Raw genomic sequence first — 11,271 nt, forward strand, 5'->3', positions numbered from 1 at the left:
AGATAAAAGGTATGGAATGCTTTTATTGGATGTGAATATATTCATAATTCATTTTTCAAGGTCTGCAAGACCTTTCTTAATAATATATATAATAATATATGCAATTTAGCAGACGCTTTTATCCAAAGCGACTTACAGTGAGTCATGTGTGCATACATTCTACGTATGGGTGGTCCCGGGGATCGAACCCACTACCCTGGCCTTACAAGCGCCATGCTCTACCAACTGAGCTACAGAAGGACCACTGAGCTACAGAAGGACCATTCTTGTGGATACAACTTTGTCCATCTCTCCACCTGAAATCGTCAAAACAAAACATAAGGATAACAAATTGTCAATTTAATGTCACAACATGAAGTTTGAGTCTCAGCAAAGGGGCAGCTGGAATAATGCAACCAATCTTAAAGTCAAAGCTACGAATGTAAAGAATGACAGTTCATGAGTTTGACATGATAGTTTTAAAGCCACAATCCTGAACTTGTTTAATTCTTTTTCAGACAAAAATCTGTCCTGTCACTGATTTGCTATAAAGCTGAGGGATGGGGCTGGAAAAACATAACCACCCTCAAATTCATACAGTGCATTCAGAAAGTATTCACACCCCTTTTACTCACACAGGACACCGAATAGGACAGGAGAAGTACTCCAGATATAACAAACTGACCCTAGCCCCCCGATATAACAAACTGACCCTAGCCCCCCGACACAAACTACTGCAGCATAAATACTGGAGGCTCCTGACAGGAGGGGTCAGGAGACACTGTGGCCCCATCCGAGGACACCCCCGGACAGGGCCAAACAGGAAGGAAAGTAGAGCATTGCAGTAGTGTAACCTAGAAGTGACAAAAGCATGGATTAATTTTTCTGCATCATTTTTGGACAGAAAGTTTCTGATTTTTGCAATGTTACGTAGATGGAAAAAAGCTGTCCTTGAAATGGTCTTGATATGTTCTTCAAAAGAGAGATCAGGGTCCAGATTAACGCCGAGGTCCTTCACAGTTTTATTTGAGACGACTGTACAACCATTAAGATTAATTGTCAGATTCAACAGAAGATCTCTTTGTTTCTTGGGACCTAGAACAAGCATCTCTGTTTTGTTCGAGTTTAATCGTAGAAAGTTTGCAGCCATCCACTTCCTTATGTCTGAAACACATGCTTCTAGCGAGGGCAATTTTGGGGCTTCACCATGTTTCATTGAAATGTACAGCTGTGTGTCATCCGCATAGCAGTGAAAGTTAACATTATGTTTTCGAATAACATCCCCAAGAGGTAAAATATATAGTGAAAACAATAGTGGTCCTAAAACGGAACACCGAAATTTACAGTTGATTTGTCAGAGGACAAACCATTCACAGAGGCAAACTGATATCTTTCCGACAGATAAGATCTAAACCAGGCCAGAACTTGTCCGTGTAGACCAATTTGGGTATCCAATCTCTCCAAAAGAATGTGGTGATCGATGGTATCAAAAGCAACACTAAGGTCTAGGAGCACGAGGACAGATGCAGAGCCTCGGTCCGATGCCATTAAAATGTAATTTACCACCTTCACAAGTGCCGTCTCAGTGCTATGATGGGGTCTGAAACCAGACTGAAGCATTTCGTATACATGGTTTGTCTTCAGGAAAGCAGTGAGTTGCTGCGCAACATCCTTCTCTAAAATTTTTGAGAGGAATGGAAGATTCGATATAGGCCGATAGTTTTTTATATTTTCTGGGTCAAATGGGCACACTCCAACACTCAGACATCATTCACAAACACAGTATTAGGATTAGTATTTTGATTGACCTACAGTACCAGTCAAAGATTGGGCACACCTACTCATTCAAGGGTTTTTCTTTATTTTTACTATTTTCTACATTGTACAATAGTGAAGACATCAACACTATGACATAACACATATGGAAACATGTAGTGACCAAAAAAGTGTTAAACAAATCTAAATATATTTTATATTGAGATTCTTCAAAGTAGACACCATTTTTCTTTATTTGTAAAGGTTTGTAAAATTCCTGAAAATAAAAATGGCTTTTTGGTTTAAATTTAAGGTTAGGGTTCGGCACAAGGCTAGCAGTGTGGTTGAGGTTTAAAATACAATTTTAAGAAGATAAATTGTAAAAAACATAAATATGCAGGCTTCATGACTTTGTGGCTGTGGTAGTAAAGTGTTTTTTTCTCAAAGTTGGCAGGATGTCACATGTCCTATCTACATCAGTACACCGGTAACAACCTAATCACTACAAAAACGTATATTCTATCAAAAAAGCTACTCCTTGAAAATAAGCCATAACATGTTTTGTTAACCAATCTTGACACTCTCTCATTGACCTCCCTACAAAATATTGCTTGATGAGCGAAAAAAAATCTAAATTGGCACCTGATGAAGAAAACAGATTGTGGGCTTAGTTATCCCTCTCACTTCACCTCATCCTCTCTGGATATGTTTTATAGCCTACCTTTTAAGAGTGGGATGATTTTCAGACAGACAAATAAGGGCGATCAATATTTATTTGTAGGCAATGAAATAAACTATAGCCTAATCTTATTTAAGAATGACATTTTCTTGGAAAGATAACTGCCCCATGCTTCTCTGCCCATGCATACATAGGCTTTATTTAACCTACTCTATTTAATTGAGACCACACACAAACCTGATCTCGCAAGTATGGCTACTGAACTTGAAGCAGCAAGAATGAGAGCAGACACTTGCACTTTCTCTTGAGCTTCACTGTCACGAGAGTGATACCCACAATATCGTTCAGTCCAAATAATCTGCGGGACAACTAACATGTTTTGATCCCAAAAGTGTCTGTGTGAACGCTCGCTTCCAACCGCATCATGAAAAATGCTGACCCCGTCGCAATGATAGTATATCTGTCAGGACCCGCAGTAGTAATGGGAAGTTCGCCTCTTTTTAGTGACTCAGATCTTTTCGACTTATTCAGTCAAAAGAATGAATCGGTGGATTAATTTCATTAATTTCAGTCAGTAATGCCCAGAGCACGCAGGGCCCTTTACCAGCAAACTCGGAACTGAAAACTCGAAAGAGTCATGATTCTACAAGTCTCCTGTTCGCATGTCGTTCACCATAGGGGGCTTATTGGACCTGCCATTTGTGATTGAGACATTTAAAGGTGTGCTTTAAACAATGTACATTTGTTAATTGCCAGGCATATAAATACGATTATTTATTGATACATTTGGAACTAGGTCGAGTTGTGGCTGCAACCAGACTAGATTGTGAACGACTCTTGGCGGAATGCATTGCTTGACTGTCACGAGAGTGATACCCACAATATCTTTCAGTCACGAGAGTGATACCCACAATATCTTTCAGTCACGAGAGTGATACCCACAATATCGTTCAGTCACGAGAGTGATACCCACAATATCTTTCAGTCACGAGAGTGATACCCACAATATCTTTCAGTCACGAGAGTGATACCCACAATATCTTTCAGTCACGAGAGTGATACCCACAATATCTTTCAGTCACGAGAGTGATACCCACAATATCGTTCAGTCACGAGAGTGATACCCACAATATCTTTCAGTCACGAGAGTGATACCCACAATATCTTTCAGTCACGAGAGTGATACCCACAATATCTTTCAGTCACGAGAGTGATACCCACAATATCGTTCAGTCACGAGAGTGATACCCACGATATCGTTCAGTCACGAGAGTGATACCCACAATATCTTTCAGTCACGAGAGTGATACCCACAATATCGTTCAGTCACGAGAGTGATACCCACAATATCGTTCTCCAACTGCAGCACCCTAGATGATTTTGTTCTCTAGTTTGAGTTTGTTGAGCAGAGAGGCTGTGTATGTTTTGGTTGTGTCTATCGTAACATTCAATAATAAATTAACTGTATTCCTTATTGCACCATGTGATCAATTATCAGTTCTAAACATGTATTTTTCGCCCGCAACATGATCAATCTTTCCTTGCCCACAAACAGTTGCTAGTCGTGATCCGGACTCGCTGTGCCGGAGGAGCGTATTACTCCTGATGTAAAATTAATTGCGTCCAGGAGATCAAATGACTGACTAAAGTGAACGAGGCACTCTGAAAAAACAAATCATGACACTCGAGTCAGTTAAAAGATTTGTTAAAAAATAATGAATCGTTCGTGAACTGCACATCACTAACCTGCATGTCTCGTGGACATCCCGCAGGAATGCAGCCCTCTCTCTACTCTGCACCTGCCATCCTCTTCAAGGACAAGCAAGGTTACAGATGCTCAGAACATTCTAAGCTCTTTGTGTCCTTAAATACAATAAAAATATCATCCTACCCTTAAGAATTATTCTCATGAGTCTATGACATTTTGGAGTTTAGTTTAAAGGGACAATATGTGATTGCTAGGCTATTTAAATGGTTTTGACTTATAAATACAGGGCTTAACATTAACGTTTTTAGCTACATTCTAAAAATTAAAGGTTTCTGGAAGAACCTTTAGGGGTTCTTCAAATTGAACCTGTGGGGGAACTCCTATAAATTCCTTATATTAAGCAAATCAGACAGCACCATTCTCCTGTGTTTTACTTACTTACAGAGATAGCCAGGGTCACACTCCAACACTGAGACATAATTTACAAATGAAGCATTTGTGTTTTCTTCATAAGTGCATGAATTGGACCATTTTCCTGTCTTGCTAAGCATTCAAAATGTAACGGGTACTTTTGGGTGTCAGGGAAAATGTAAGGAATACTTATGTAAATAAGGTATTTCTGTTTTTTACTTTTAATATTTTTTGCTATGTCATTATGTGTAGACTGTTGAGGAAAAAAATATATTTAATCAATTTGAGAATAAGGCTGTAACGTTATAAAATGTGGAAAAAGTCAAGGGGTCTGAATAATTTCCGAATGCACTGTATATAAAAACATAGGCCTATTTGTATAATTGTACTTATAGGGCCCAATGTGGACCCCTATGCCCCCCGCCCCCAAACTTAAAAAAAGACATGCAAATTTCTTTCCAATTACTACTTTAACAAAAATATTTTGTTGTTTTTGTGGGAAGGGGGGGGGGGGTCCTTGACAATGCATTGATATTTGAATTTGTATTACATTCCAAAACATGTGAGAATAATGTGGACGTTTCCTGACCAAATATATTGGATGCATGCATTCTGTAGCCTCAGCCTGGTCTCATAGTCTAGAGTTAACAAAGTAAATGTAAATCCGGGACACTCACATTAGTATGACACTCTGGTGTGGTTACATAAGACAGATGGTTATTTAAGGCAAAGATTTGGGTAGGGTGATTGGTCTTGGTAGATGGGTGACACAAATGTCTAGCAACCCAAAGGTTTGTGAGTTTGAATCTCTTCACGGACAACTTTAGCATTTAAGCTAATTAGCAACTTTTCAACTACTTATATCTGTTGAGCTACTTTGTATGTTAGCTAACCCTTCCCCTGACTCTAACCTTAACCTCTTTAGCTATCCCTTCCATTAACCCTAACCTTAACCCATAACATAGCATATGTTTAAAAAAATGTGTAACATATTGTATGTTGTGCAAATTTATTACATATTGTGCGTTCTGCAAATTCACAACATATAATATGAATTGTAATTCGTAACATATACAAAATGGGTGATGGACAACCACAAATGAATGCATACCATACAAAACGTAACATTTCATACTATACTGAACAAAAATATAAAAGCAACTTGTACATTTTTGGTCATGAGCTGAAATAACAGATCTCAGAAATGTTCCATATGCACAAAAATCTTATTTCTATCAAATGTTGTGCCCAAATTGGTTTACATCACTGTTAGTGAGCATTTCTCCTTTGCCAAGATAATCTATCCACCTGACAGGGGTGGCATATCAAGAAGTTGTTTAAACAGCATGAACAAATAAAAAGGTGCACCTTGTGTTGTGGACACGAAAAGGCCACTCTAAAATGTACAGTTTTGTCACATAACACAATGCCACAGATGTCTCAAGTTTTGAGGGAGCGTGCAACTGACATCCTGACTGCACTACTGTCCAACAGAGCTGTTGCCAGAGAATGTAATGTTCATTTCTCCACCATAAACCATCTCCAACATCGTTTTAGAAAAATTGTCAGTACGTCCAACTGACCTCACAACTGCAGACCACAGGCATGGCGTTGTGGGGGCGAGCGGTTTGCTGATGTCAACATTGTGAACAGTATGCCCAATGGTGGCTGTAGTGTTATGGTATGGGCAGGCATAAGTAGTGGACAAAAAACCCAATTGCATTTTATCGATAGCAATTTGAATGCACAGAGATACCATGACGAGATCCTGAGGCGCATTACCATGCCATTCACCAGCCACCATCACCTGCACAATGCACGGCCCCATGTCGCAAGGATCTGTACACAGTTCCTGGAAGCTGAAAATGTCCCAGTTCTTCCATGGCCTGCATACTCACCAGACATGTCCCCCAAGGGGGGAAAAACCTCTAGATCACCTTTGCTCCACACACAGAAGACGAACAAAGCTCTCCCTAGTCCTCCATTTTGTAAATCTTACCAAGTCTCCTGATTGTTATTTACAAGCAAACACTCAAAACAGGAAGTACCAGTGACACACTCAATTCGGAAGTGGTCCGATGTTGTGGATGCTAAACTACAGGACTGTTTTGCAAGCACAGACTGGAATATGTTCCGGGATTCATCCGATGGCATTGAGGAGTTTACCACATCCGTCACGGCTTCATTAATAAGTGCATCTATGACGTCACCCCCACAGTGAACTCATGTACATATTCCAACCAGAAGCCATGGATTACAGGAAACATCCATACTGAGCTAAAGGCTAGAGCTGCCACTTTCAAGGAGCGGGACACTAACCCTCACGCTTATAAGAAATCCCACTACGCCCTCCGACAACCATCAAACAGGCAAAGCATCAAAACAGGATGAAAATAGAATCCTACTAAATCGTATCTGACACTCATTATTGAATATGGCAGGGCATGCAAACTATCATGGATTACAAATGGAAGTCCAGCCATGAGCTGCCCAGTGACAGGAGCCTACCAGACAAGCGAAATGCCTTCTATGCTTGATTTGAGGCAAATGCTGAACCATGGGTGAGAGCACCAGCTGTTCCAAATGACTGTTTGATCACGCTCTCTGTAGCCGATGTGAGTAAGACTTTTAAACAGGTTAACATTCACAAGGCCGCAGGACCAGACAAATTATAAGGACACATAATTAGAGTATGCACTGACCAGCTGGCAAGTGTCTTAGATTACATTTTCAAACTCTCCCTGATACAGTCTGTAATACCTACATGTTTCAAACATAACTATTGTTCCCAACAATGCCACGGTAACCTGTCTAAATGAATATCACCCTGTAGTACTCACATTTGTAGCCATGAAATGCTTTGAAAGGGTGACACCCTGGACACCCAGTGAAGAGGCGACTCCGGGATGTTGGTCTTGTAGGCAGAGTTGCAAGAAAAAGCCATGTCTAAGACTGGCCAATACAAATAAAATATTATGATCTGCAAAATAACAGACACTGGACAGAGGAACTCTGCCTAGGCCAGCATCCCGGAGTTGCAACTTCACTGTTGACGTTGATACTGGTGATTTGCGGGTACTATTTATTGAAGCTGAAAGTTGAGGACTTGTGAGGCATCTATTTCTGAAACTAAACACTAATGTACTTGTCCTCCTGCTCAGTTGTGCTCCAGGGACTCCCACTCCTCTTTCTATTATGGTTAAAGCCAGTTTGCGCTGTTCTGTGAAGGGAGTAGTACACAGCATTGTACGAGATCTTTAGTTTCTTGGCAATTTCTCACATAGAATAGCTTTCACTTTTCAGAACAAGAATTGACTGATGAGTTTCAGAAGAAAGTTCTTTGTTTCTAGCCATTTTGAGCCTGCAATTCGAACCCACATATGCTGATGCTCCAGATACTCAACTAGTTTAATGAAGGCCAGTTTTATTGCTTCTTTAATCAGCAGAACAGTTTTCAGCTGTGCTAACATAAGTGCTAAAGAGTTTTCTAATGATCAATTAGCCTTTTAAAATTATAAACTTGGATTAGCTAACACAATGTGTCATTGGAACACAGGAGTGATTGCTGCTCGTGATGGGCCTCTGTACGCCTAAGTAGATATTCCATAAAAACAATATCTACACTATATTTCTTATCAATTTGATGTTATTTTAATGGATAAAAATGTGCTTATCTTTCAAAAACAAGGACATTCCTAAGTGACCCCAAACTATTTCTGTATTTTATTTTCAATAAATTAGCAGACATCTTTTTTAAACTTATTTTCACTTTGTCATTATGGGGTCTTGTGTGTGGATGGGTGAGAATTTTTTTTTGTAATCTATTTAGAATTCCGTCTGTTGTACAATACAATGTGGAATAAGTTATTGTGTATGAATGCTTTCTGAAGGCACTGTAGTTGCTAGCAGGTGTAAATAAAACTAGGTCAGTGTGATAATCTTTATTCTTTAATTAGTTTAATTAGATTATTTAGTCACAATAAGCCCTTTCCTTTATCTGAGGTTAAGATCAATTAATAAATTAGTTCCTAAGCCAATTTAGCCAATTTTAGACCCAATGACATAGGGACCCAAAATGATATAAACCCCCCTACCTGGACAACCTAGCACAGGAAAGGTTGACAGCCAGATCAGATCTCAGCTTGTCTTTCTCTTGCATTCGTTGGATATCCACTGAGCGAAGATGCAAAACGGCACGGAAGGAAGCAACTTCTACATCCCCATGTCCAACAGGACTGGGCTTGTAAGGAGTCCTTTTCTATACCAACAGTACTACTTGGCGCCTCCATGGCAATTCTATGGTCTTGCTGTCTATATGTTCTTCCTGATCTGCTTAGGATTCCCCATCAACGGGCTGACCTTGTATGTCACAGCCACAAACAAGAAGCTTCGGCAACCCCTTAACTTCATCCTGGTCAACTTGGCTGCAGCTGGAATGATCATGGTCCTCTTTGGATTCACCATCACCATCACATCTGCTGTCAATGGTTACTTCATCTGGGGACCATTGGGCTGTGCCATTGAGGGCTTCATGGCTACACTTGGAGGTAAGAAATAAAACAAATACAAGGGAATCTACTTCAGTTTAACCTGATTAAAAATAATGTACTGTACTCAAAGTTAGAACTGAAATAAATCAATTTGATTTCAAATAAATGACTTCAGATTGTGGTTTCATTCCCCAGGTGAGGTTGCCCTGTGGTCTCTGGTAGTGCTGGCTGTCGAGAGATACATTGTGGTCTGCAAGCCCATGGGCAGCTTCACGTTCACTGCCTCCCACGCTGGTGCTGGTGTTGCATTCACCTGGATAGCTGCTATGGCTTGTGCTGCTCCCCCACTGGTTGGCTGGTCCAGGTAAGCTGTAACCAGGGTAGAAACATTAAAGTAACATAAAATGTTATTCACATGGTATTCAAGTCATGCTCCATCCAGCACCAATCGTACTCACTCACACACAATGATAATATTGTGCATTTCTATTTATCTTAGGTACATCCCAGAGGGCATGCAATGCTCATGTGGACCTGACTACTACACCTTAGCCGAAGGCTTCAACAATGAATCATATGTGATCTACATGTTTACCTGCCACTTCATAATCCCAGTCTGTTTGATCGCCTTCACTTATGGAAGCCTGGTCCTCACAGTCAAGGCGGTAAGCGGCTTTTTACACAAACAACATTTATCTAGCTGTTCAACATAGTGGTTATTGTGTAAAATGTAGGGGATAGTTCTCCACTCTGATGTCTAGATTATCTTCATTTTCAGGCTGCAGCTTCCCAGCAGGACTCAGCATCCACCCAGAAAGCTGAGAAGGAAGTGACACGTATGTGTGTCCTGATGGTTTGTGGTTTCATGATTGCCTGGACCCCCTATGCCAGCCTTGCTGCTTACATCTTCTTCAACAAAGGAATTGCCTTCAGTGCCCAGTCCATGGCTATACCTGCCTTCTTCTCCAAGAGCTCAGCCTTGTTCAACCCCATTATCTATGTTCTGATGAACAAACAGGTTGGTAACAGAAATGTTTTTCCCTACTTGGAACACTGAGTTTGACCTAGCAGCGTTAGAATATATTTTTTGTTAAATGTATTTTGACTTGTCATGCTCATTTCTTTTCATTCTCTATACATGTTTTATATTTTCTACTTACTCTTTGAGTTTGACCTAGCAGCAACATATTACATTGTTTGTTTAATGTGTTATGCTCATTGCTTTTCATTATTTTCCCTCCCAGTTCCGTGGCTGCATGTTGGCTGCTGTAGGGATGAAAGCAGAAGAAGATGAGACGTCTGTGTCAGCAAGCAAGACAGAAGTTTCTTCTGTGGGACCTGCATAGAGACTTTCCCTCATCCTGCACTTCCTGCCCTCTGATTTCTACCCTTGTCTAATTCTGTACAATACATGGACTGTTTTTGAAGACTTCTACGAATTGGACATTATGTGCTGATTATTTAATTTACTCGTAGCGATTGGACTCCATAACAAACTGAAGAACTGCATTTTGCTGCATAGATTCCTAAAAGGAAGTGATGTAAACCGTTTTTATTATACGTTTACTGCAGGTTGTGACAGAATCAGGGCAGTGTATTGACATCTAATAAAAATACTATTTATTGTTCTCTTTGCTCTCACCTCAGTCAAGAGACAACTTCCCAACTGGGGCTATAATTTACGATGGTAACATCTAAAGGCAAGCTCAACAATAAGACACAACCTAGTTTCTACAGTTCATAAGGAACACGAGATATTACGCAAAACCTCTCTTCACTAACACTGCGTCATTCGGCACGGTGTCACTCATTGTAGTTGAGATTGTATTTTTATGTTATTGTGAGGATAGCAATTATTTTGCTGGCATGTGTCATCATTTAATGTAAATATTTTATAAATAACAAACAATTGCGGTACTAGATAAATAAATGCATGCATAACAAAGACTTCTTTGTTGTTGTGATATTCATTTGACAACTGATTTCCAATCCTACCTTCATTCATGTCCAGTAGGTAGTAAGGGGAGAGTTGAGCCATTTTTTGCATTCAGCATCACTCCATTAGGAAAATCACAGTTTTCTACATATATTTTATAATGTTGTGTATCCCTGGACATAATCAGGATTTATGTAAAAATGACCATTTTGAAGACATAGCTTGTCCAAAAACATTGGTCTCTTGGCAGTTTTTTAGCCGCGAGAAATTCCTCAACTTAATTAAATATTATCACTACCTTTTTGTAACCATA

At 39.9% G+C, this 11,271-nt stretch overlaps 1 protein-coding gene across 1 annotated transcript; it reads left to right on the top strand.

The window, feature by feature from the left end:
* The first annotated feature begins 8,643 nt into the window (after positions 1 to 8,643).
* On the top strand, positions 8,644 to 10,969 carry LOC118400491 (green-sensitive opsin-4). The gene is made up of 5 exons (XM_035797408.2): positions 8,644 to 9,079; positions 9,218 to 9,386; positions 9,522 to 9,687; positions 9,801 to 10,040; positions 10,267 to 10,969. The coding sequence occupies exons 1-5, from the start codon at positions 8,716 to 8,718 to the stop codon at positions 10,366 to 10,368; spliced, it is 1,041 nt and encodes a 346-aa protein (XP_035653301.1). The 5' UTR covers positions 8,644 to 8,715; the 3' UTR covers positions 10,369 to 10,969.
* Positions 10,970 to 11,271: the final 302 nt, after the last annotated feature.

This window comes from Oncorhynchus keta, chromosome 21, assembly GCF_023373465.1.
Source record: "Oncorhynchus keta strain PuntledgeMale-10-30-2019 chromosome 21, Oket_V2, whole genome shotgun sequence".
NCBI lineage: Eukaryota > Metazoa > Chordata > Actinopteri > Salmoniformes > Salmonidae > Oncorhynchus > Oncorhynchus keta.